General features: G+C 35.1%; 6 protein-coding genes across 8 annotated transcripts; 2 read left to right on the plus strand and 4 right to left on the minus strand.

Moving 5' to 3' along the window:
- The first annotated feature begins 1024 nt into the window (after positions 1–1024).
- On the plus strand, positions 1025–6627 carry LOC108214305 (geranylgeranyl transferase type-1 subunit beta). Its single transcript, XM_017386238.2, has 11 exons — positions 1025–1338; positions 2414–2489; positions 2586–2644; positions 2795–2934; positions 3634–3689; positions 3787–3863; positions 4004–4049; positions 5034–5158; positions 5370–5437; positions 5515–5602; positions 6167–6627. The coding sequence occupies exons 1-11, from the start codon at positions 1150–1152 to the stop codon at positions 6314–6316; spliced, it is 1074 nt and encodes a 357-aa protein (XP_017241727.1). The 5' UTR covers positions 1025–1149; the 3' UTR covers positions 6317–6627.
- A 215-nt stretch (positions 6628–6842) lies between these two features.
- Positions 6843–7373, minus strand: LOC108214308 (RING-H2 finger protein ATL52). Its single transcript, XM_017386241.2, has one exon. It carries the CDS (start codon positions 7371–7373, stop codon positions 6843–6845), a length of 531 nt encoding a protein of 176 aa, XP_017241730.1.
- A 1179-nt stretch (positions 7374–8552) lies between these two features.
- On the plus strand, positions 8553–14010 carry LOC108214307 (E3 ubiquitin-protein ligase SP1). Of its 3 annotated transcripts, none has more exons than XM_017386239.2 (11): positions 8553–8893; positions 9376–9428; positions 9976–10100; positions 10191–10286; positions 10492–10629; positions 10727–10792; positions 11612–11724; positions 11807–11917; positions 12571–12614; positions 12687–12795; positions 13480–14010. In XM_017386239.2, exons 1-11 carry the CDS (start codon positions 8820–8822, stop codon positions 13580–13582), a joined length of 1032 nt encoding a protein of 343 aa, XP_017241728.1. In that variant the 5' UTR covers positions 8553–8819; the 3' UTR covers positions 13583–14010. The 3 variants fall into 3 exon arrangements, with proteins under 3 accessions (XP_017241728.1, XP_063946179.1, XP_017241729.1); XM_064090109.1 differs by having other exon boundaries at positions 8558–8893; positions 10492–10593; XM_017386240.2 differs by lacking the exon at positions 10492–10629 and having other exon boundaries at positions 8558–8893.
- A 1029-nt stretch (positions 14011–15039) lies between these two features.
- On the minus strand, positions 15040–16329 carry LOC108212888 (putative F-box protein At3g17480). Its single transcript, XM_017384602.1, has one exon. It carries the CDS (start codon positions 16327–16329, stop codon positions 15040–15042), a length of 1290 nt encoding a protein of 429 aa, XP_017240091.1.
- Positions 16330–21872: 5543 nt separating this feature from the next.
- Positions 21873–23171, minus strand: LOC108212889 (F-box protein At5g42460-like). Its single transcript, XM_017384603.2, has one exon. It carries the CDS (start codon positions 23169–23171, stop codon positions 21873–21875), a length of 1299 nt encoding a protein of 432 aa, XP_017240092.2.
- A 333-nt stretch (positions 23172–23504) lies between these two features.
- Positions 23505–24491, minus strand: LOC108212890 (uncharacterized). Its single transcript, XM_017384604.2, has one exon. It carries the CDS (start codon positions 24489–24491, stop codon positions 23505–23507), a length of 987 nt encoding a protein of 328 aa, XP_017240093.1.
- Positions 24492–24818: the final 327 nt, after the last annotated feature.

Below are 24818 nucleotides of genomic sequence, written 5' to 3' on the forward strand. Positions count from 1 at the left end.
ACAAAGAGAAAAAAGAATGAGTGTGCTGAGGATTTGTCCTCTATAATCGTCGGATTCTTGTTCCTACCGAAATTTTGTTGATTTGATTTTTGTTTATACGAGAATTCGTGGTTTTTGTTCATGCCGGAGTTTGTTATTTCGATTTTCATTTTTACGAGAATTTGCCAAGAACAATTAATATTAATTGATTTTCATTGATTCTCATTTTATGTTGAAATTTGTCAAGAACTATTATCATTATTGTTCAATTTTAAGAAATTATTTCAAAAGAGGATAATGGGGTCGTTGGGTTAGCTTAAAAGAAATGACTTCTTTCTTATAGTAAATAAGTGGAATAGAAGTGAAAAGTAAATAAGTTAACAAAGTGTTTGGAAAAAAACAGAAGCTGTTAGCGAGATACTGACATTCTCAGCTTCTTAAAAATGCTTCTACTTCTTTACACAAAGTTAATAAGTGGAATGCTTCTGCTTCTGCTGCTCTCAACCAAACAAGCCTAATATTTTGAATTGAATAATATTTTTCTGTTCATTTTCAAAAAAACACATAGAGAACTTAATCGGTAAAGAATAAGAAAAAAATTAATTAGACACACAAGAACTTAATCAACAAGGACACGAAAAAAAATACTCTCTCTGTCCCATTTAATTGTATACGTTTCTTTTTAACTGCTCGACACGCATTTTAATGCTCTTATAAAATCTAGTTCCGTAACTTATTTTTGAGATTTTCTTTTTCTGAATAAAAATATAACATCCAAACTTTAATTCAGAAAAAGAAAATTTTAAAAATAAATTCCACAACTACACTTTACAGGAGCATTAAAGTCCGTGCCGCGTTCCCGTCCCCCAATGTATACAACTCAGGGGGACGGAGGGAGTATTAATTAGAAGGATGATTGATTGAAAATCCGAAACACCCGCCGAACATTAATTAATCTGACTGTGATTGTGATTATTCAAATAATTTATAAAAGAAATTTTCCGAATATATTTTTTCGAAAAAAATATTCGGGAAACCAATCGAAAATATCTGGATTAGTTCCATAGCTGGACAGGCTGCAAAAGTGTCAACAGTCGAATCTAATCGTTAGGGTTTATACAGATCTTTAACTGAACTCAAACCCCTTGAGACACAAGTGTCGAGATCACCATGTCTGGAGCGACATGGCACCAAGCTTCATCATCTGATGATACAGAATTCGAGAGAGAAAAGCATGTTTATTACATGGAGATGATGTATAATCTTATGCCTTCCCATTACTCTGGCCAGGAGATTAATCGACTCACTCTCGCTTATTTTGTGATTTCTGGCCTTGATCTTCTCAATGCTCTTGATCGTGTATGCCTCTCTCTCTCTCTCTCTCCCTCCCTCCCTCTCTCTCTCTCTCTCTCTCTCTCTCTCTCTCTCTCTCTCTCCCTCTCCCTCTCCCTCTCCTTCTCCCTGTCTCTCCCTCTCTATTTGTAGAATTGATTTTGTTAAGATCTCGATAGAGTAATATTTGATAAATGTATTTGCATTTGTGAATATGTACATTTTGTTATGGATGGTTTAATAACTTTGGTAAAGTGATGTTGAATTTTTGTTGTTACAATTTTAATAAAGTAATATTTGATGAATTAATGTATATGCATTTGTAGAACATGAAACCGTAAATACTCAGTATATGTAAAACTTGGATAAATCAATACTTGATTACCTAATGACCTTGATTGAATTATACATTTGATGTGTGTGGATTACAATCCACATAAATGTATGTAATTTGTACAGTTAGCTGGTTAAAGACTATTGAGTTATAAATATTTTACAATAGAGTTTTTAGTAATATTTTACTTAAATTAGGTCCAATGCAGTGCTACTAAAGGCGGGAGATGAGGAGACATTGCCTCGCCTCTTGATAAATTGTCCATTTGATAGCACTGGTTGATGGAGGGTGGGATGCATGCATATGCTATTCCCAATCCTATAGTAGATATTTTGTTTCTGTAGAAGACTCTAGGGTTGTGAAAAGTTACGAAAGATATACTAAAAATTAAAATTTTAAAAATTCTTGATTTTTCTAAAATAAAGTACAATGATGTTATGTAAAATATACTTGTAAACGCAAACATACCCAGTGTTTCCCCACGGAAGTAGCAGGGTCTAGGAGGGTCACATGCATCCACAAATCATTCCTAATCCCCTAGAACTAGAGGCAAACCCCACAAAAGTCACAAAAGATGATGGTTTGCAAAATAAGAAATAAATATGAGAAACTGCAGTTATGCATCCAAAATTCAAGAATAGTGTGAAATTCAAATTTGTGGTTTGCATATATGTTGTCATATGCTTATTCATAGTGTGTACTAGTCAAGATGGTGCAGTATTATGCTGCAAGGATTATAATCATGTTATTTGTGCTGAATATTTTCAGATTGACAGGGAAGGGGTTATTAGTTGGGTTTTGTCGTTGCAAGCGCATCCACAAAATGAAGCTGATCTGGATAGTGGTGTGCTCTCTACTTATATCCAATTTGTCGTCCTATCTATTAATTTGTCAATCTTTGTATGGGTAATTTTAAGTTCTCACGTTTGTTACATGACAGGTCAGTTCTTTGGATTTCATGGTTCAAGAAGCTCTCAGTTCGAAGCGAATGATAATGGGGTATCTAAGATCATGCATTTAGTTTCCTGTTTGATTTCACGTTTCTTACTATTAGTGAATATGTGATGTAACTTCCGTGATCTTGTATAAATTATGTTTGTTGCTTGTTCCGTCAGTTGACCTTTATCAAGAGTATGTGTATGCTTGTAGGCCTCGATCCCCAATGGTAGTCACTTGGCAAGTACATACTGTGCTCTAGCCATTTTGAGGACTGTTGGCTATGATTTGTCATCCATGGACTCAAGATCAATCTTGAAATCAATCAAGAATCTTCAGCAACCTGACGGCAGGTGATTTGTTGTGATTTTAGATTATTGTTTTTATAATGATCAGTAACATGCAATATAGGACCAAGTAATATAACTCAGCTTAAGGAGACAATTTTATGCCCTAAACTGCATGATTAATTATGTGGGAGCCATACTCTGGATTATTGGAACATAAAGTGTATATTTACTCGTATTAGTTGACAAATAACTAGGAGGGCATTACTCCTGACCTACTTTTTACGTCTAAACTAATTAATCATCAGGGTCTTGGTTCCACAAAAGTTTTACACATTGATATGCTGTTACGTTGGGAAAAGACTTATATGAATCTAAAAGTCTGCGTTGTGTTTGTACACCTTTTACCATGAATTAATGCACCATTTCCTATATATGTTCATATATAAAGCATTTGTGTGGTTCCTTTATCCCATATATATTCTTAGCATTCTAGTATTCCCTTCTAATGTTGTAATTACTTAGTATTATAGTGGACATGTCCTCTCTAAGACATGATTCCCCCACCCATTCTATGGAACCTATAATTACATATGAAGACTTTGTGAATGACATATATGGAAGTTGATAAATTAGTTACAGCACATTTTTTTTTATCTCTAACAATTCTTCAGTTGCAAAATAACAATACGGCTATTATGTCTGAGTTTAATTCTACAAGAGTATTTTTCTCTCTAATCTGATATTATATATTGCCCTCTGCAGTTTTATGCCCACCCATATCGGCGCCGAGACGGATCTTCGTTTTGTTTATTGTGCAAGTAAGAATATAATGATGGATGCTGGTTTCTGTTTTGCTCGAACTAGAATATTGCTAGATATTGTTTTAAATAAACTCATCGTACCTAATGTTTTCAGCGGCCATCTGTTCCATGCTGGAAGATTGGAGTGATATGGATAGAGAGAAAGCCAAGAAATACATAATAAGTTGTCAGGTAATAAAATTAATGGTCAATAGTCTTTGCCTTTCTCTGGCTCTCGACAGAAACAATGTAACAATATACCTAATTATATGCCAGTGGTTTTATTTAATATAAGTTGTTATATCTTCTCACAGTGACTTCTGTACTTGCAGTCATATGATGGTGGATTTGGGCTGGTTCCTGGTTCAGAATCCCATGGTGAGTGGATTCTTGTATTTCTGTTATATATTTAAGCCTCTAATTTTTGTATGAATCCAGTTTATGATTCACCTCTGTAGTCAGCTATATAGATTATGGTATGTTTAAAAGTGATATGCAACTTCTGTTGGACATCTTTATGGTGAGTTATTGCTCATTTATGAGTCACTATTTGGTGCTAATCAAGGAGCTCTTGAGTCACTCGAAATTGTTGACATGGTTGCAGTTAAGACTTTTACTGTACTCAATACTTCCATTGCACCTGAAAGATTAATATAACAAGGGTAAGTAAAACTTGGAAGATGGCCAGGTGATTAGGTGTAAAATTTTAAGTTTGACAAAGTTTGTTATCAATATAATAGAAGGAAGATAGAATCAATAACAACAATAATATTTGCAGCTTAGTTGCAGTAATGGTGAGTTTGGGTTTTCACTTCCATTAGGATTTAGGACAAATTTGGAAACATATTTTGCCTAAATCTTATTCCACTCCTATTCTAAACAAGAATGAATGAAAGAATTTACTACATGTATGCTGTTCATCTATATATGTTTTACCATTTAGGTATCTTTGCTATCAGCCTATGTTGTCAAATGTCAAGTTATTTCGTTACTTTTGTTCCACCATCAGAGATTTATTTGCATAAACTGAAAGTTTCCTCCCAATATCAGCTCATATTCATCACTTGTTTGTCACATTTTAATTGTATTGAAATAATTTGTAGGGTCTTTGTTTGACAGGGTGTGTCCATATATTTTAATGTTGATGGTTATCTCATATGCTTAAGCTGTTTTGATGTACTTGTTTACATTAATTGTGACAGATTAGAAATTGATTGTAATTTAGATGTCAAGAGGTGTTCCGCAACACATCAAATAGCGCAAATATATGCAAAAATTAGAACTTGTAACAAAAAAAGTTTACTTAATTTGGTCACTGGAATGCTTTATTATACTTACTGATGTACTTACATTAGTGTTCAGGTGGTGCAACTTACTGTGCTTTAGCTTCCCTCCTGCTGATGGGTTTTATTGAAGATGATCTGATATCCAAAAGTGCATCCTCTTGCGTTATTGATGTGCCACTACTTCTGGATTGGAGCTTACAGGTTTCATTCTATCTATTAAGGAATATATGTAGAATGTGTAAGCTAGTCTTGTGGATACAATAGAAGTTATATGTGTTTCCTAAGTTCTTTCTTATCGTGTTGGTTACATTCTTAGGCTCTTAAAATCCACTTTCTTCGCTTTAACATGCTCAATTTACACTCTACTTTCTTCACATTCGTATTCCACTCACTCTAATCTTCTCAATTGCAGAGGCAGGCATGTGACGGTGGGTTTCAAGGTAGGGCCAACAAGGATAGTGACACATGTTATGCTTTCTGGTAAGCAACCGCACCTTACAAAATTTTATTTTCTTGTTTGAAAGTCCTAAATACATACTTGCTGTGAGCATCTTCAGGGTTGGAGGAGTTTTAAAAATCATAGGAGCCCATAAGTTCATTGATCAGAGAGCATCACGAGACTTTTTGTTAACATGCCAGTCACAGGTACTTTTCTCTCTATATCTATTTGTGTATGATGTGTCTGTTTAGAATATTTGATCACTTTTAAAAAAGTGTATCTGTAGAACTGATATTACTATGAACTTTTAAGGTTCCTACGCAAATTCAATTTCAACACCCTGAAGGGTTCTCTAGTATATGCATACACAATCTAAAAGTTAATATTACCCAGTGTTTAATTTTTCAATCAGCTATATTATTTTATAGATTGCTTTGAAGTTCATATATATTTAAATGTGGACTTGCGAACTATCATCAATTGAAGGTATTTTTTTAATATGTAAATGGGTTGTATTGACCTTCCAAAGTCAAATTCTAGCATCACATGGATATTTAATACTGAGTACATTTTCCATAGTCATTAATTGTAAATTTCCTTTGAAGATGTAACAAATTTGCTTTGCCCCATTGGTGTATCAGTTAATTATGTTGATATCCTCTATTGCTAGATTTTATGGAAATGCTAGTGATACTTCATTAGAATTTATTGCAGTATCCTGAAATCAGAGTAGAATTTTCTTCTCACTTTGAATGTTGTTCCTTTGCTAGTTTGGCGGTTTCAGTAAATTCCCTTGCCAGCTGCCCGATCTGTATCACTCCTACTATGGCATCACTGCATTCAGTTTGCTAAATGAGCCTGGGTTGAACCCATTATGTGTTGCGCTAGGAATATCTGATGCAGCTGGCATTACACTTTAATGTCGCTGGTTGTCAAATAATAGGACGTAGCACAGCTTGTTCACACCGAGATTACCAATACAGTGCGAAAGAATCTTCTATGTTTTCCTTATTCAATGTAAATTTTCAAATCCTGGAAAGATATTATTTGCTGCTGACCAACTGTATGAAAGTTCTGTTGTATAATAGTGGGACAGGAAGAAGTATATCCCCCAAAATCATTTTCAGCATATTTTATAGCGAATGTTTTAGATTCTTGTAATTTCTCACAGCTGACTTTACGATTAAGATGTGTTTATTAACTATATATATAATTTTTCCGGTAGCTTTCACATTCAGAACAAAGATGTCGCTTGAAGTGAATACATTTGGTGTTTGCCTCTTTGTTCTCCCATTACATTTCCTTGCATATTGATTCAAGCTAGTCATATTACAAGGACTATTTCTACATTTTGTGGCATATATTAAACATTGACTTGTATTATGTATATTCATAGGTACGGCGCAAAGTGACAAACAAATGATTGGCCAACGGCCTGCAGCTTGATTAAACGCCATACATTGGCGACGAAAGCCTCAAGGGCGTCGAGCCACCACTCAACGCGTGTCGCCTGGGAGGTGTTGGTGTACCAGCCCGACACAGCGGACAACTAGCATGAGACTGCAGCCACATGTCAATGCACGACACATGAAACGCGTGCAAACACTCTGGCAGCACCCGGACCAGCTCGCCCTCCATGAACTCAGACAAGCACACAGAGCAAGTCCCTCCATCTTGAGTCTTCGACACTGAACTAATCTCTGGTGTATACTTATACGAAGGAATGAGCTCTGCTATAGAATCCTCAAAACTACTCTGTCCTTCTCCAGCATAAGTCACCGGCAACTGAGGCAGCTGCTGGCGCTCATCGGGCTCTACTTCATTCCACCACCGCGCTGTAACACAATGATAGGCTAATAACACCCCGGCCGCGCAGATGATGGCTATAATGGCCACCACTATAGGTGACAGACCAAAAACAGGAGTAGTGTGATCACTCATCAGAGGAACCAAGGGAGAAGAACTGTGAACTTGCATATAAACTAATGAAGATTCATTATAAGTGGAATCTTATGGTTAGAATGTCCACATTAATCTAAATAAAGCAGTCTAATTGTCTTATGTATTAGATGTATTATCATGAACTTAGTTGACCAAGTGGTGAGGATAAAAGATTAGGAAATAAACATCCATAGCTAACTACCAAATGAAGCAAGACAAAGGGTGATGTTATTTGTGTAGCTCACCAACTTCCAACCCCTACTTGAGCAATTAGACTCCGGTAATTATCACAAAATAGGTTTAAAATTTCGATTTACAAAATAGATCAAAGTGTTTTAATTAAAAAGGGGATCAAATTTTATCGATAATGATATTATTAAATATTAATCAAGTAATTGGAGATTAATTAAAATGATATCAGATCATTATTCAGAATGATGATTTGATATTGTTGCGTATATTATTGAATTGTTTTATTATCTTATATATATATATGTGTGTGTGTGTGTGTGTATAGTCATTATATATTTGTATAAATATATTTAAAAATATAGTACGATTGGAATATGTAAAATTAATGATCAATTCTTTAAATTTGGGCCGGTACGAGGAGGGACTGAGAAATAATTCAACTCTAGAATATGAATAATATATACAACAATAATATTTTTCTTATTTTTTTCTATTATTTAATTTTATAAAATATTTTCCCTCCACCTTGGCTAATGTTTATCAATTAGTGGATTACTCCAATTTTCTCTAAATCATAAAACATTAAGGTATCCGGCAATAATACTACTATTATACTCCCTCTGTCCCATTTAATTCTATACGTTTCTTTTTAACTGTTCGACACGCATTTCAATGCTCTTATAAAATATAGTTCCGTAACTTATTTTTGAGATTTTCTTTTTCTGTATAAAAATATAACATCTAAACTTTAATTCAGAAAAAAAAAATTTAAAAATAAATTGCACAACTACACTTTGCAGGAGCATTAAAGTCCGTGCCGCGTCCCCGTCCCCCAATGTATACAACTCAGGGGGACGGAGGGAGTACAAAACAAATGCAAATGGATCGCTAACAATATGGGCTGTTCAGACCTGACCCTGATTAAAATGGGCTGGTCCAGCAGACTGAAGTATGGGCCAAATTTCCATATGGGCCCCACGAAACGAAAAGTAGGCCATTGAAATAAAGTAACTCGATCATAACAAATGGAGCTGAAGGAGATCTCTTTTAGTCTAGATAACTCTGTTGTGTCTCTTGCTTACACACCTATACATACACCTATACTTACAACAATACACACACACATATATATATATTAATGAATTTGTTTTATTAAATTACTAATATTTATATTCTGTTCTTGCTCTTCTGGGTTTTATTTTGTTTGATTTACCTTGTTTTCTACTCCAACTAGTGATATACGTAGATACATACAGATATACGTACAGATATTGTGTGTGTATAGGTGTGATGATACCGTGGGGAGGAGTTAGCTGTTGTCTGAGTGCAGCTGCCCTTTATCTTCTTGGGAGAAGCAGTGGAAGGTACATAGAGAGAGAGAGAGAGATAGATGGGAGAGATTAAGTATACAATTGTTTTTATGTATTCTGATTGCTGGAGAGAGAGAGAGAGATTGAGTATATAATCATTTTTATGTATTCTGATTGCTGGAGAGAGAGAGAGAGAGAGAGAGAGAGAGAGAGAGATTGAGTTACAGTCAATTTTTATGTATTTTGATTGCTGGAGAGAGAGAGAGAGAGACTGGGAGAGATTGAGCATATAATCGTTTTTATGTAATCTGATTGCAGAATTAGTGACCCTTTTGGATTCTTCGTGTGTTGTGAATGTGTGATTTTGGGTTCTTGATTATAGTATACATAGTGAATTTGTCATGTGTTTGTGTTGTGTGTGTATATGTTGAGCACTATTAGGGTTTGATTTTGTGTGTGTATAGTGAATTTGTGATTCCCAGTTGTTGAAATTTGTTATGATTATGGAATTTGAAATTTGGGTTTTGATGGTGTAGGGATGCTGATGTTCTTAAGACGGTTACGCGTGTTAATCAATTAAAGGATTTAGGTATGTGTATTTCCCCTTTTGTTCCCCCTACTTTATTTTGTTTGGAGTTTATGAATAGATTACCTGTTCTACTTGCAGATAATTTATGTAAACAATGTTCTTTTTGCGTAACTAACTAAATTAGAACGTTGAATAAAATGAAATGATGTTCGAGATTAACCCAAGTGCCCTTGGCAATTTTTGATGCTGTTTTAGTTTATGGGGAAAGGTCTTACACTGTCAGTGTTTTACTCCTTTCACCCCTTCTTTTTGGTATTTAAGTATTTTTCAGTAATATTGTTTAATCGTTCGAGGGTATGGGGAGTGAAGTTAGTTCCTATAATATTGTCATGGGGTAGTGATGGGGTTCTTCCTCCACGCTATACCTGAGTCCTTAATTTATGTCAAGTTTCTTACTTTATTCATAAGTGATGCTTTATGCTTATAGTTGTCTAGCCCTAATCCTAGCATCATGGTAAGTGCTTATGCTGTCAAGTTTACAACTTTCATGCCAGCTGCCGAACACTATATCTACTATAATATGGCTTGCATTTTAATGGTCTTTCAGCTCAAATACTAGATACAGCATCCAGAGTGTTGCCTTTGGTTGTCACTATATCTGGAAGAGTTTGTTCAGATGCACCTATTAGTTGTGAATATAGCGGTATGCGGGGTGTTATTGTCGAGGAGACGGTAAAGATTTTTTTTGATGCCTAATGTCACTCGTGTTTATACTCTTTAGTCCTACAAGGTCTTTTCCTAAACCCGCACTTTTCAATTCAGGCAGAGCAGCACTTCTTGAAACACAATGATGCTGGTTCCTGGATACAGGATTCTGCTATGATGCTATCCATGTCTAAAGAGGTTCCGTGGTATCTGGTAAGAAACGACTTTAATCTGTAACAATGTCATATAGCTATGACAAAGCAATTGTGGCTTCTTTGTTTTCCATTTTGTGAATTAGTTATACGAATTTATCACAATTTGGAAATATTTAAAGACACTATATTACTGTACTTGCTATTTGGGTTCGCCAAAATGAAGTGTATTGTATCAAACCATACTTATGCTTCATCTGTATAAGGATGATGGAACTAGTCGAGTATTTGTGATTGGAGCTCGGGGTGCCTCTGGTTTAGCATTAACAGTTGGAAGCGAAGTATTTGAGGAATCAGGGCGATCACTTGTAAGGGGCACACTAGATTATCTCCAGGGTCTCAAGGTCTAATATGTTAGATATATGCTATTATAATTAATAATGTGTTGGGAGGGGCATTTTATATTCTCAGCTGAATCATATTAATGTTTCACTGTTGTAGATGCTTGGAGTCAAGAGGACTGAACGAGTTCTTCCTGTTGGTACTCCATTGACTGTTGTGGGTGAGGTATTGTACTAACTATAGACTATAAAGTGGTCTGCACATATATTTTGTTTTGTTTAGAGCAGTTTTGAAGCTTTTTCCTTTTTGTTGTAAAAAATGACAAGGATATTTAAGTTGGACTTAAAGCTCTTTCTACTTACTTCTGCTAAGTATTTTAATTGGAGTTCAGTACATATGTAGATTCCAGCACATTCTATTATATTCGTAAGTCATTTTTGACAGGTCGGCCTTGTAGGAGCAGTACCATTTTTGCGTTTGGATTGTATCCTATCATTGTTTATGTCAGCTTTCTTATTCACTTTAAGTTATGATTGCAAGGGTAGCAGATGTAAAGACCTGTTCTCACTCTTTTTAGTTGGAGCCTCTATGGACTATTTATCATCTTACTATATACACAGTAATTATGATGAAAATGTGATAGTGTCTAATGCTAGGAGCCTGTGTTAGTTATATATTAAGATTCTGTCTCATGTGCTGTTTGAAACAGTTGGACATGATACATTTGGAGTAATCTTTCCCTTTGGCCAAACTTACATATATGTGGTTGTAAGAGCAATCCTGTAACTAGTAGTTTGAGTTTGCTTGAGACTTTGCATCTGTCCTCAGTAGGTAAAAGTCTTATGCAGTTGGTATTTAAGCTCTCCCGTCAATTGTTTTATCTTGGAGCTTCAACCTAAATGAGGTTGCAAAGCAAATCTTCTAGCAAAGCAATATAACAATAATTTACCTCGATAATAGTTTAATATGTTCTAATGTTATTCTCTCTGTGATTTTATTCAAGGCCATTTATGTTGCTTTGACATATTTGTTAATCTTTTTCAGGCTGTCAAAGATGACATAGGAACTATGCGAATTCAAAAACCTCACAAAGGCCCGTTTTATGTCTCTCCAAAACCTATAGATCAGCTCATTGCTAATCTTGGGAAATGGGCAAGGTTGTCTTCATCATAATGCATGTATAAACAAGTTTGTAATGTTTTTTCTATCATGTCTGATTTACTAACATTGTCCTTGCAGGTGGTATAAATATGCTTCTCTGGGGTTCCAAATTTTTGGTATCTATTTGATTGCAAAACATGGTTTTCAATATGTCATGGAAAGGAAACGTCACTGGGAGATGCGGAAGAGGTAAATACTGATCGTGATTGATGCAAGTTTTTAATGTGCATTTTCTGTAGCGCTGCCTTTTATTTTATATTTTTACTACCTGCAAGAAATTTAGATATTCTCAAAAGAGGACAAAAGAAACCAGGACAAGAGCATCTTTGTTAGAGTAGTGAAAAAGATGAATGAAAGAGGACCTAAGAATTTAAGGCATTCATAAAATTTGTCGCCAAGTATTCTTATATGCTCTCAGCCCATAGATCGAAGGGAGCAATATTAGTAACTTTACAATGTCATACTTGCATCCCTATGTTGCATCCTGTCTGGCAAATTGCTATCATTGTCTTTACTACAATGCAAGGATATCTTGCGTAATTACCAAAAAGAAAGAAGGGGGAATATATCTCGTGTATTTATTCAGAAGTATCGTAGATGTAAAACATAAACAATTGCATGCAGCCATTCATTTTCACTAGGTCTTTTACTGATGACTGTCAGTTGAAGCAGAAGACATTTGGTAATATATTCTACACGAAAATGCTGTGCAGTGAATAAATTTACCCGTAAAATCATTCATAATGGTTCGCATAATCACTTCTGATGAGAAAACATTTAGTAGTACAAACCCATACTAGCATTTCTTGCTCTATGTTTTCTTAATTAAGATGGATGCGCAGGGTTCTTGACGCTGCTGCCAAAAAGCAAGGGACAGATATCGAAGGTAGCGTGCTATTTTTGCCTTGCAGTTTAGTTGCTTTACATGAAGGTGCTTGATATTTTTCCTGCTTTGCAGGGTCAAATACTATTGCTGAAGATGGATTGGATGGCGCTAAAAAGGACTTGTTGATGCCTGATTTGTGTGTGATCTGCTTAGAACAGAATTACAATTCAGTATTTGTCCCGTAAGCAATCAATGAACTGAACTTTATTTTACCATATATCTATTATTGATAGTTTGATACCATTTTCGATTTTTCGTTCTTTGTGATAGTTTGCAATTTTGTTTCCGTTTCTTTGTTTTTAATTAAGTTACGCTGTTGACACGAGGGTACTGTTTTTAGCCTACCTAGTTAGGTAATAGTTGTTTGAGGTTAGATTCTTGGCGCTAGAACTAGTAGATATGCCATAATGACTAGGAGCAGTTGGTCCAACTAGTTATATGGGCTTGTATGTAAATTAATCACTGCTTCTAAATGGTCGGATCTTGAATCATATCAATCTATTTGCTTGGGTAATAACATAGAGGTTTTAGCCTATTAAAATGAGATAATTTGTATTATGTTATTCTTATATAAAGTAAAACAACTGCACTTCTATATTCTTCCGAGACATCTTCTCTCCTGGCCCCTTCCAATAGTTTATCATAAAGTTACATTCAATCAACATTCATACTGTAAGGTTTGTGCTATTTACTAGGAATGAAAAGCACAAAACAAATTATAAAAAAATCTGGGGAATACATGCGAAGTATATAAAAATTTATGTTACGTTATCTGAGGAACACAACCTTTGTTATAGTTCTACATACTGCTGATTTGTTTTTAGATATTATGTTGAAATGATATTCGGTCATGTCATGATTGCAGGTGTGGCCATATGTGTTGCTGTACAGGGTGCGCGTCACACTTGACAAGCTGCCCTCTTTGCCGGAAAAGGATTGATCAAGTAGTCAAGACTTTCCGCCACTAGAATTATTACTTGGTAGGAGTCACTATATACTGGCAAAGAAGAATGTTATTCGACCTGTTTTGGTACATAATCTTTATCTCTGGTGCCAAAATTCCAGAAGCCTGAAGATCTTTTTAATTTTCTAGAACTGGCTCTATGTCTAGTTTCATCTTTACACCAGGTTTCACAGCCTCCTCACATCTCCCGAGTTGGTAAAAATTGACATATTTAGCTGACTTGCTTAAACATTGGTAAAGCTTCTTAGAAGATTGTACATAGTAATTTGCCGAATTGCCATGAGTTATAATGATTTTAAAAGGGGGATAAACCCGACGGATTCTGCATCTGTAGAGTCTGGTTTATCTAAGAGTTAGATTCTATATGTTATTGCAAGTATGTAACCTGCTGAAGATTTTATTATATATATATAATTTTAAATTTGATTTTTCTTTCTTGAGTCAAGTTCTCGTTTGAAAGTTTTATTTACCTTGGATAAGTAGATACCAAAGCAATCCTATCAGTAAATTATTTGAAGTTAATTATTTGAAATTGGGTCAGGTGAGAGATGCTAATTGTTTTTTATTTTGAGATAATGTATTTAAGTATAAATTTTAATTGATAAAGTCAGGTATAATGATATTAGAGTTAAATCTATGGAGTACACAAAAACATTGGAGTATTGGAGTACAAGTCTTAATTTTTTAGTGTAATCATAAATAATATATTTGATTATACAAATTTATATACAATCTATCATTTATAAGTTGTCTTGCACGTAATTGTCTATCAATTTTTAATATCCTTCAACTTTAATAAGTATTAACATTATTGTTCTGCTTATTAGTTATATTGCAGAACATAGAGTCCTGTAATTTATAAAAGTCATTATTCCACCTTTTGATTACAATTTTGATTACAATGTTTATGTTGTGCAGAACATAATGTGCAGGTTATTAAATGTTTACGAATATTATTGAACAAAAAAATTGAAATTTAGATGAATAGATTACATTTTATCCAACTTTGTACTCCAATACTCCAATATATTGTGTACTCCATTGAACTTTACTCAATGATATTAATCATCAGTGTTGTGCAATATATAACAAATATATATATTGCACTTCACGGACACGAATTGAAGTGGTTTGAGAGAGAACTTCCACTCCCTCGTTAAAGCCATCAATCGTTATAATTCGATCATTTTCTTCGGAGTTGTTGTGGAATTGATGTGAAATCCAAGTCAAAATTATACGAAATAAGTTGTGAATATCAAAAAAAATTTATCCAAATACATACTTTAAACATTATATCTCACTTATAATTAACTTCTCCGACCTGATACGGCTTTAGAGTCTAGAAGCTCCGAACCCGATACCGCTTCTTATTTCTTCTAAGTTAAGTCAAACGGTCTGACACCAGTTCAGCGGAACAGCTGTGAGAAGCAAACAACCAACTAGAATCCATATCTAAAAATTTTAGGGAAAATTACGGGCAAAGAAAGCAACTGGCTGGTTTGTAGAAAAATTCTGCAAGGACTCCATTCCTCGAACATGGACCAGACTAGGCGTATAACTGTAACACTGTCTACCCAACTCTATTAAAGAAGAAGTGCTAGGGCTAGTCGTCCCAGCAATACTCTTAATTTCTTTGGTTTTGGGATCGTAGAAAGCAAATGGATCAGATGGTCTCCGGATCAATATTTCACCACCATTCCTAAAAGCCTGTGATGGCCATTGATAGAAGTCCAAGTATACAGGTCCGATACTATACATCTTACTCCAAACACCGATATTGGAATCCTCGTCGTCCAAACAATACATATCCACCATAGTATTAGCCTCTCCGTGTTCATTTAATTTATACGCCATTCCAACAAGACGATCCTTGATGTTAGCTATATCGAAATAGTTGACACGAAATTTGAGGGGATCGAAATCAGGAAGGATCCTCAACTCATTGATTTCAGGCACAAACTTCAATATGCTACGCTTGTGTTCACGGAAAGCCAGATTTTTAGGATAAGTACTCCAGTAAGGGGTTCCCTTGACAATGGTAGAGGGACATGCTGGCATCGGCGACAACACGAGATTTTGAGGGATGCACAACGAAGCCCAAGTAGCCGAATTTGTTGAGTAAATACAAATCCGTCTAGCGGGAGATAACATCGGATCATAGCAGAACATCAAGACCTTGTAATCATTCTGCACATGATCCCAACAAAATCCTAGAGCATAGTGATCATCAAGTGGGGGGAAATTAAACAACTTAACTTGCCCAATCGCCGGGTTCCATAAACAGAATCTTCTTCCGCTCATCGAAGCCATTGCAATTAAACCATTAATTGAACCCAACAAGGTGTTGCGAGCGCGAGGTTTTAGGACACGAATCGAACCGGTGTGAGAGAGAATGTCCACTTGATCGTGAAAACCACACATTCTTCTTATTACAATGCGATCACTTTCTTCAGAGTTGTTGTGGAGTTGATAAGTGAGGTGTGAATTAACGAAAGCAGGGGTGGATAACAGAGAATTCCAGGACTTACAAACGAGGCGACATCGAAGAATGTATTTTGCTGGTAGCCGAGAGAATATTTCTGTATAGATTAAATCTTCCGGCAGTGTCGCATTCTTTAGCTCTCCCATTCTCGTCTTCTTTCTCGCCTGATGATCTGATGATTCTGCTGCAGCCGCCTGGTTGTCAACAATTTGGCTCATTTCTGATTTTCGCTCACAAGCTGTTAAAGGTTTCCCTGATGTTGATGCCATATATATGTGCCAATCTGAGAAAATCGCTTATTTGAGAAGAGTTTGGAACCCTAATTTTGGAGTTTATGATCCAATCTGACCCGTAACCTTCCTACCCAAATTTCGGATCTTATAGGATGTTTTGGTACAAAAATAGATATGAAACGTGGTAGTATCCCATTTAATTTAGCTAATGCTGGTAATATTATTTATTTAGAGCAAGTCCAATGGTGGTGCTAAAGTAGGTGCTATTGCTATAATATAACATTCAAGTAAAAAACTCAACTCCAATGGAACGCTAAACTTGAATGTAAAATAGCAAAATGCTATACTTGGTTCTATATATAGAACCAAGTATAGATGGTGCTATAATTGCCACATAAGCATGAAAGTGACAAGATGCATTAATAAAGTAATAGTGACAAATATAGGGGGCGTTTGGTTGATGGTTAATGAGTCCGGTTAACGGGAATCGGAACCTAATACCCATACATTGTGTTTGGATTAGTAAAATTTTTGCTTGGAATGAGAACCTCATTCCCTCTTTGAAGGGTAAATCAATACCTCCACACCCTTTGGGTTACCATTTCCCATACCCTCCATTCCCATACCCCCATTCCCATTCCCACCAATCATCCAAACACCCCCATAGTTATGTACTTTAAGATTATGTTTTTAGAATATAGCTTTATTTGGATATGTTTGGTACTATTTTGCATTTACCATTAGACCATAAGTTCTATTTTAGCATCAAAAATCACTTTTGATTTCAAATTATAACAATAGCTACCATTGGACTTGCTCTTAGGGAGGTGTATTGGACTGGGATAATGAGATATTCAATTGAGATTTTAAATTATACTATAAAATTTGGTAGTATTTAATTGAGATTTTAAGTTATGCTTTGAAATATGATGGTATTTAATTGGGATTGTTTAAAATATATCCATTAAAATCTGATTGTATTCAAATGCTGATGAATTTTTTTTTCATTTTATAAAATGATGGATTTTGTGGCGTTTTTCAGTGTATTTTAAGTTTTTTGAAATCTCACCAAAATCAATGGGATTTTGAAGCATTGTACCTAAATCCTATCAACTCTGCGACATTTTATCAAAAATCCGCACAAAATCAAATCCCATGCAATCCATTAAAATCCATACCCTGAAAACAATCCATTAAAATGTCAATCGAATACACTCCCGTTAATTTGTCAAGTAAGTGTTATGCTGCTATGATTAATTATGTGTGTTTAACTATAAAATAATATTTACTATATTACCTATGTATATTTGTAATTTTAGCTATTTTATATGAAGGCGCAGAATAATTGTATGTTGTTTTGATTTACCAGTTTAAGATATTTAGAAAACTCCTCAATAACCCAATCTTTTTATTCTTTACTTCTAACTTTCTTTCACTTTTAAGCTATGTTTTTTGATTTTTATATAGAGTTTTATTTTATTTATTTATTTATTCGTATGTCCACAAGAAAATCTTAAATTTTTTAAATTTTAATTGTAATTACAGTTTTAAATAAATTTTTTATTAATATATAATATAATTAATCAACTTTTTTATTATCTAATTATAACTCATCTAATTAGACCCAGATCTAATTTAGCTGATGCTTGTAATATTATATATTTTTTAAATAAATATATTTCAATATTAACTTTTAGCTTCATTCAATGTTTATTTTTGATATTTAAAATTCAAAAAAAATCGAAAAAGTAGTTATCTGAGAGGGGTCACTTCATGAAACTTTCTTCCAATAAACTTGAAATTATTAAATATTTTGATTTTTCTATATTGTATTTTGAAACCTTTTTTTTCTTCCCTATATTGTATTAATACTTATTTGGAAACTTTGTTTTTTATTCCTCACTTAAATTTTAATTTTTATGTGTTCAATCTAAGGATTTTCCTTTGGTTAGAAATTAATTAATATTTTTATATTATATTATTTCTATCTATTTTTGATATATATACTTTTTTGTCTTGTTTTTATTAGATTTTCTATCATTTTTACTATAATTAAATATATATATCTGTGTGTGTGTGATTTTCTTGTATATTGATTTATGTTTTGTTTGATTTGTTTTTTATAGGATATACTTTGGAAGAGAGCTGTGTTACAGACTTACGTATTTTGTTTTCTCATTCATTTATGCTTTTATTGTCTAAACGTCCGAAGTCATACTTGCATGACTTTCGGTTAAATGATAAACTTTTTCTTCAAATAAAGAAATCTCGAATACGGTTTATTGCATTTTGATACAATGTATCTACGAGTATGTAGACCTTAAAAAAAAAATGTTCTAATATTGTCTTTACTACTATTTACTTTGACTTTTTACACATAAATTTCGGTTTTTTGACCACATACTCATAATTAATATTTTTTAATTTTTTAAAAGTAAAAATATATGTTACATATATTAATTCAAAAAAATAAAATTTTAGAAAAAATAATTTTAAGTAGGTGATATTGTAGATCAATATTTCACCACCATTCCTAAAAGCCTGAGATAGCCATAGAGGGGAGTCCAAGGATACGGGGCCGATAATGTACATCTTACTCCAAACACCACTGCTCGATTCCTCGTCGTGCAAACAATACATATCCACCATAGTATTAGTCTCTCTACTATCTACTAATTTTTACGCCATCCCAACAAGACGATACTTGATGTTGGCTATATTGAAATTGGTTATACGAAATACGATTCTTGATACTGGCTATATTGAAATTGGTTATACGACCTGACAAAAAAAAAAGAAAGAAGAAGAAATTGGTTATACGAAATTTGAGGGAATCGAAATCAGGAAGGATCCTCAACTCATTGATTTCAGGCACAAACTTGAACGTACATAAGAACTTATGTTTATGCTTCTGTCCAGGCAAAGTCAGGGATTTAGGATATAAGTCCAGTAAGGGGTTCCCTTGACAATGGTAGAGGGACCTGGTGACATCACTGGCCAACAATCATATGTAGGTCCGGGCAGCATGAGATTTTGAGGGATGCACAATGAAGTCCAAGTAGCAGAATTTGTTGAGTAAATACAAATTCGTCTAGGAGATAACATTGAATCATAGCAGATCATCAAGGCCTTGTAATCGTTCTGCACATGATCCCAACTAAATCCTCCTCCGACACCAGGTTTCACAACCTCCTCACATCTCCTGAGTTGGTAAAAGTTACATATTTAGCTGACTTGCTTAAACATTGGTAAAGCTTTCACTACTAAAAAAGCGGGCATTTCCGACCAAAATTTCCGACCGACCAAAGTGGTCGGAAAAAAAGCGGTCATTTCCGACCGACTTACCGACCAAACGCGATCGGTCGTAAAAAATGGCGTCATTTACGACCGCCATTACCGACCGCGCCAAATCGGTCGGTTATAATGGGCGTGGGTCCCGCTCGCCAACGTTCTTCAGCTGACATGGACGCCACGTCGGTAAAACCGACCAACCTATTTCCGACCGCCTGTGGTCATTTCCGACCACCTTGACTGGTTTAAAATAATTGGTAAGTTTTTAACTAGTTGTCGACCTGTGATTGGCTGAGTGGAGATGAGGTGGAGCCCAGATTATTTCCGACCGATTTTGGCGGTCGGAAATGGCATGCTTTGTTTCCGACCGAATTGAAACCCGGGCGGTCGGTTTTGACTTCTTAAAAAAAAAAATTCTATTAGACTAAGTAAACTATTTAAAAAAAACTAAAAACATAGTACATCCGGAAAACCGACCACATTCAATATATTTCCGACCAAACTCATAATTTTAACACAGAAAACCGACCACATGCAACACATTTCCGACCAAACTCATAATTTTAACACAGAAAACCGACCAAATTTAACTCATTTCCGACCACAAACTCAAGTGCAGAAAACCGACCATTTCGTTCTGTCATTTCTGACCGATTTAAAACCCTGGCGGTCGGTTTTGACTTGTGAGAAAAACAAAAAAAATTATTCGGCCAGGTAAACTTCTAAAAAAAAAAATTTAAAAATTGAAACTAGCCATTTCCGACCAACTCATTTCCGACCACTGTGTGGTCGGTTTTACAACTGGGCCCCACAACCGAGCCCTGAACTTCTTTACCGACCAACATATTTCCGACCGTCATTGGTCGGTTTTGTGACAATCCACGTGTATGACACGTCAACGGTGGGCCAGATTTATCGGATACAATCCACGTGTATATGGACATGGAAACACATTTCCGACCGATAGAATCGGTCGGTTTTATAACTCATTTCGGACCGATACGTCATTTCCGACTCGGTTTAAAGGGACCGACGTGGTCGGTCGGTCGGTGGTCGGAAATGACCTCAAAACCGACCGATTTTACTTATTTCCGACCGATTTGGGCGGTCGGAAATGCCCGCTTTTCTTGTAGTGTTTTTAGAAGATTGTACATAGTAATTTGCCGAAATGCCATGAGTTATAATAAATTCTGAAAAATTGGATAAACCCGACGGATTCTGCATCTCTAGAGTCTGGTTTATCGAAGAGTTCTTATGTATGTAATTACAAGTATGTAACCCTGTTGAAGATTCTTTTTATAATTCTGAATTTGATTTTTCTTTCTTGAGTTAAGTTATCGTTTGAAAGTTGTATTTGCTTGGATAAGTAGATACCAAAGCAATCCTATCAGTAAATTATTTGAAATGGGGTCAGGTGAGAGATGTTAATTGATTTTTAATTTGAGATCATGTATTTAAATATTAATATTAATTGGTATAATGATTTTAATAATCATTATCATAGACTCTAAAGAAGGCTCTTTCTCTGGTAATATCATTTTTCAAGCCTCCTAGAATGCATAAACATTAGGGAAACCTGTAACACCTTTATCAGTCGGCCAAAGAAACTCTGTAGGTAAAATTATGGGCAAAGAAAGCGGGTTGATTGAGTTCTTCCTTTGTAGAAAAGTTGTGCATGGACTCCATTCCTTGAACACGGACCAAACTAGGCGTATAACTGTAACACTCTTAACAACAATTAGCATGAAGTGTATACCTTCACTGTGCTTCACGGGTATAAATCCTAAACATGTTTAACCAAAAGAAGTCAGCTAATAAATCAATGAATTTATCCTCGAGACGGACAACTAACACCATGAATTATACATACAACATCCAGTGGTGAAGATCTCGATTCTCAGGGACAAAAAAAGTGATTTCCACATATTGATAATTTTATTAAAACAACACAGCTACTCGTATAACAACCTATGTTAGGCAATATTCTACCTTCGAGTGAGATGTTTTGATTTCAATTATTTGTGCAATTTCATGCAATTTTGAAACTAATCGTTGCAATAAGAGTAAACTTCAAGTTTTACAGGCCGGATATATATGAACTACGCGGCAGAAAAAATCAAGATTGATGATACATCAACATAAGGCTTCAGTAGCATATCACTGGCTGAAATTAAGTCGAACTATGAAGAAGAAAACAACTAACTGGAATCAATATGTTATAAATTGTAATTAAAGTTTTGGGCAATTTCATTAACAAGGTTGAGTAGGTTACCATAAGTAGGCAATAATTACAAAGCGAATTCCTTAAGTTCTCCCTTTGTAGAAAAGTTCTGTATGGACTTCATTCCTCGAACACGGACCAAACTAGGCGTATAACTGTAACGAGATCCAACAAACTTTCTAAAGGAAAGTCTAGTGCTAGTTGTCCCGACAATACTCTTAATTTCTTTGGTTTTGGGATCATAGCAAGCAAATGTGCCAGAATCTCCCCCGATCAATATTTCACCACCATTCCTAAAAGCGTGCAGCAGCCTTTGATTGTAGCCAAAATTCACGGGTCCTATTATGTGCATCTTACTCCAAACACCACTACCGGATTCCTCGTTGTCCAAAGAATACATATCCACCATATTCGTCCCTCCATGTGTTACTGAGTTATATGTCATCCCAACAAGACGATCCTTGATGTTGACTATACTAAAAGTGTCTCCACAACATTTGAGGGAATCTAAATCAGGAAGGGTTCTCAACTCGTTGATTTCAGGCACAAACTTGAACGTCCGGAAGACCTTAAGTACATGCTTCTCTCCTGGAAAAGTCAAGGATTTAGAACAACTCCAGTAAGGGGTTCCCTTGACAATGGTAGAGTGACCTAGTAACATCCAAAAATAATCACGTAGTCCGGGCAACATGAGATTTTGAGGGATACACAAAGAAGTCCAAGTAGCGGAATTTGTTGAGTAAATACAAATTTGTCTAGCGGGAGATGAAATCGAATCATAGCAGAACATCAAGGCCTTGTAATCATTCTGCACATGATCCCAACAAAATCCTGCCACATAGTAACCATTATTCTTAAGATGAAGATGAGGTGCGGGAAAATCAAACAACTTAACTTGCCCAATAGCCGGGTTCCATAAACAAAATCTTTTTTCCGGTTTAGAAACCATTAAAACTAAACCATTAACTGAACCACACAAAGTGTCACAAGCGCAAGGCACTTTACGGACACGAACCGAATCGATGTGAGAGAGAATGTCCACTCCCTCGATAAGACCACCCCGCTTTACTTCAGAGTTGTTGTGAAAACCATTAATTGTTATAATTCGATCATTTTCTTCAGAGTTGTTGTGGAGTTGATGAGTGAGGTGGGAATTTACGAAAGCGGGTGTGGAGAAAACAGAGTTCCAGGACTTGCAAACAAGACGGTGTCGAAGAATGTATTTTGCTGGTATTCGAGGGAGTATTTCTGAAGACATTAAATCTTCCGGCAGTGTTCGCTCTCCCATACTCGTCTTCTTTCTCGTCTGATCTGATGATTCTGCTGCTGCCGCCTGTTTGCCAACAATTTGGCTTGTTTCTCTCATGTTGATGCCAAACCCTAGTTTTGGAGCTTATGATCCGATCTGAACCGGAACATTCGTTTCTTCTCGACGTGTTACATGTCAAATTTTCAACTCAGATAGGACATATTTTTATATTTTAAATATTCTTTTACTAATTTAATATTAAATTTATATTTAAATCATAAAAATAAATTTTAAAAAAATAATAATTTCAGCTTGGTTGAGGCTCAATCTCAAACTTTTTGCTGAAGTTTCAAATTTTTTTGGTGAAAATTTTTAACCAGACAAAATTAACCATTTTTTGCTTTAAGTCTCGTAGTTAACAGAGGCTCCCGTTTTAAGAGTTTTGACACTCTAATTTGAAAGGCCGAGTCTCACATTTCGAATCTCTTTTGAAAATTTTGGAAACCGACGATCAAATTGTTTCCACTCATCACCATCCGCCGGGTGACTTAATTCACCTTCAACCACGTTTCTATCATGATGCCATCTCATACATTTTGTAGTCTTTCCAGCCATGAACAAACGTTGTAGTCTCGGGGTGAGAGGAAAATAACGCAAGACCTTCCGTGAGATCTTTTTTTTGTTAAGATCTTTTGGTTCTTTGTATCGGCTTTCATTGCATATATCACAACGCATCTTCTCGCTATTTTCCTTGTAAAATAACATACAATCATTCTCACAAGCATCAATCTTTTCATATCCCAAATTCAATCCTTTAAGCATATTTTTCACAGCATAGTAGGTTTGGGGCAGTTTATGATTGTCAGGCAAGACTGATCCAATGAGCTTAAGCAACTCATCAAAGCCATTGTTACTACAATTATGCTTGTTCTTGAAATGAAGTAACTCATTCACGAACTCAAAGGTTGTATAGTTGACATTGCTTGGATAAATTGGTTCCGAAGCACTGTGCAGCATCTTATAAAATTCTTTTGCCGCTGGATTCGGTTCATCATCCATTTTCTCGCAATACCTATTTGCCTCCCCAATATCCCTTAACATATCATCGGCGTCATAATACATATCAACATCCCCATCACCAACATTTCTAGTACTCGTCCCGATATTTTCTTCCGGCATTTTCTCCCCATGTGCCGTCCATATGGTATACCATTGCATTATACCATACCGATACAAATCAAGTTTAACGGCAATAGGATCCTTGTAATGCTTATTTTTACAATTTCCACACGGACACCTAATAAGCCCATCACTTCCTCCGCGAAGATTTTCACAAGCAAATTTAATAAAATCATCAACACCATTTTTGTATTCAACCGTTAAATATCTTGACTCATTATATCGACTACGACTAATCCAACTACGATCGGAAGCCATCTACAATAAAAACATACATCGAATTAATTTTAGCTCATTTCAACACAAATACACTAATTAAAATATGCTACAACTATGTGCAAATATATCACAACTATAGAAACATGGAAATGTCATAAATATATGGGGATTAAAAATACTACTATTACAATAATTAACAAAGACAAGCAAATATAGATCATTAATAACATAAAAGAATGACTTACTTGATGATTTATGAAGATTTCATATGAAATGCTTGAGTTTGGAGAGCAAAAAAGAGAAAAAATGGGGGTAAGCAAAGAAAGAAACGGCTACTGGGAAGGAAAGGGGAAAGGGGACTTATTT

Source organism: Daucus carota, chromosome 3, assembly GCF_001625215.2.
Source record: "Daucus carota subsp. sativus chromosome 3, DH1 v3.0, whole genome shotgun sequence".
Classification (NCBI taxonomy): domain Eukaryota; kingdom Viridiplantae; phylum Streptophyta; class Magnoliopsida; order Apiales; family Apiaceae; genus Daucus; species Daucus carota.

Excerpts from the sequence above, each read along its gene's own strand:
- LOC108214305 (XM_017386238.2), top strand. The coding sequence starts at position 1,150 with ATGTCTGGAGCGACATGGCACCAAGCTTCATCATCTGATGATACAGAA. Across the intron at positions 3,690-3,786 it reads TCGTTTTGTTTATTGTGCAA|CGGCCATCTGTTCCATGCTG; the intron begins GTAAGAATATAA and ends TAATGTTTTCAG. Across the intron at positions 5,438-5,514 it reads GACACATGTTATGCTTTCTG|GGTTGGAGGAGTTTTAAAAA; the intron begins GTAAGCAACCGC and ends GAGCATCTTCAG.
- LOC108214308 (XM_017386241.2), bottom strand. The coding sequence starts at position 7,373 with ATGCAAGTTCACAGTTCTTCTCCCTTGGTTCCTCTGATGAGTGATCAC.
- LOC108214307 (XM_017386239.2), top strand. The coding sequence starts at position 8,820 with ATGATACCGTGGGGAGGAGTTAGCTGTTGTCTGAGTGCAGCTGCCCTT. Across the intron at positions 11,725-11,806 it reads AATCTTGGGAAATGGGCAAG|GTGGTATAAATATGCTTCTC; the intron begins GTTGTCTTCATC and ends TTGTCCTTGCAG. Across the intron at positions 12,615-12,686 it reads GCAAGGGACAGATATCGAAG|GGTCAAATACTATTGCTGAA; the intron begins GTAGCGTGCTAT and ends CCTGCTTTGCAG.
- LOC108212888 (XM_017384602.1), bottom strand. The coding sequence starts at position 16,329 with ATGGCATCAACATCAGGGAAACCTTTAACAGCTTGTGAGCGAAAATCA.
- LOC108212889 (XM_017384603.2), bottom strand. The coding sequence starts at position 23,171 with ATGAGAGAAACAAGCCAAATTGTTGGCAAACAGGCGGCAGCAGCAGAA.
- LOC108212890 (XM_017384604.2), bottom strand. The coding sequence starts at position 24,491 with ATGGCTTCCGATCGTAGTTGGATTAGTCGTAGTCGATATAATGAGTCA.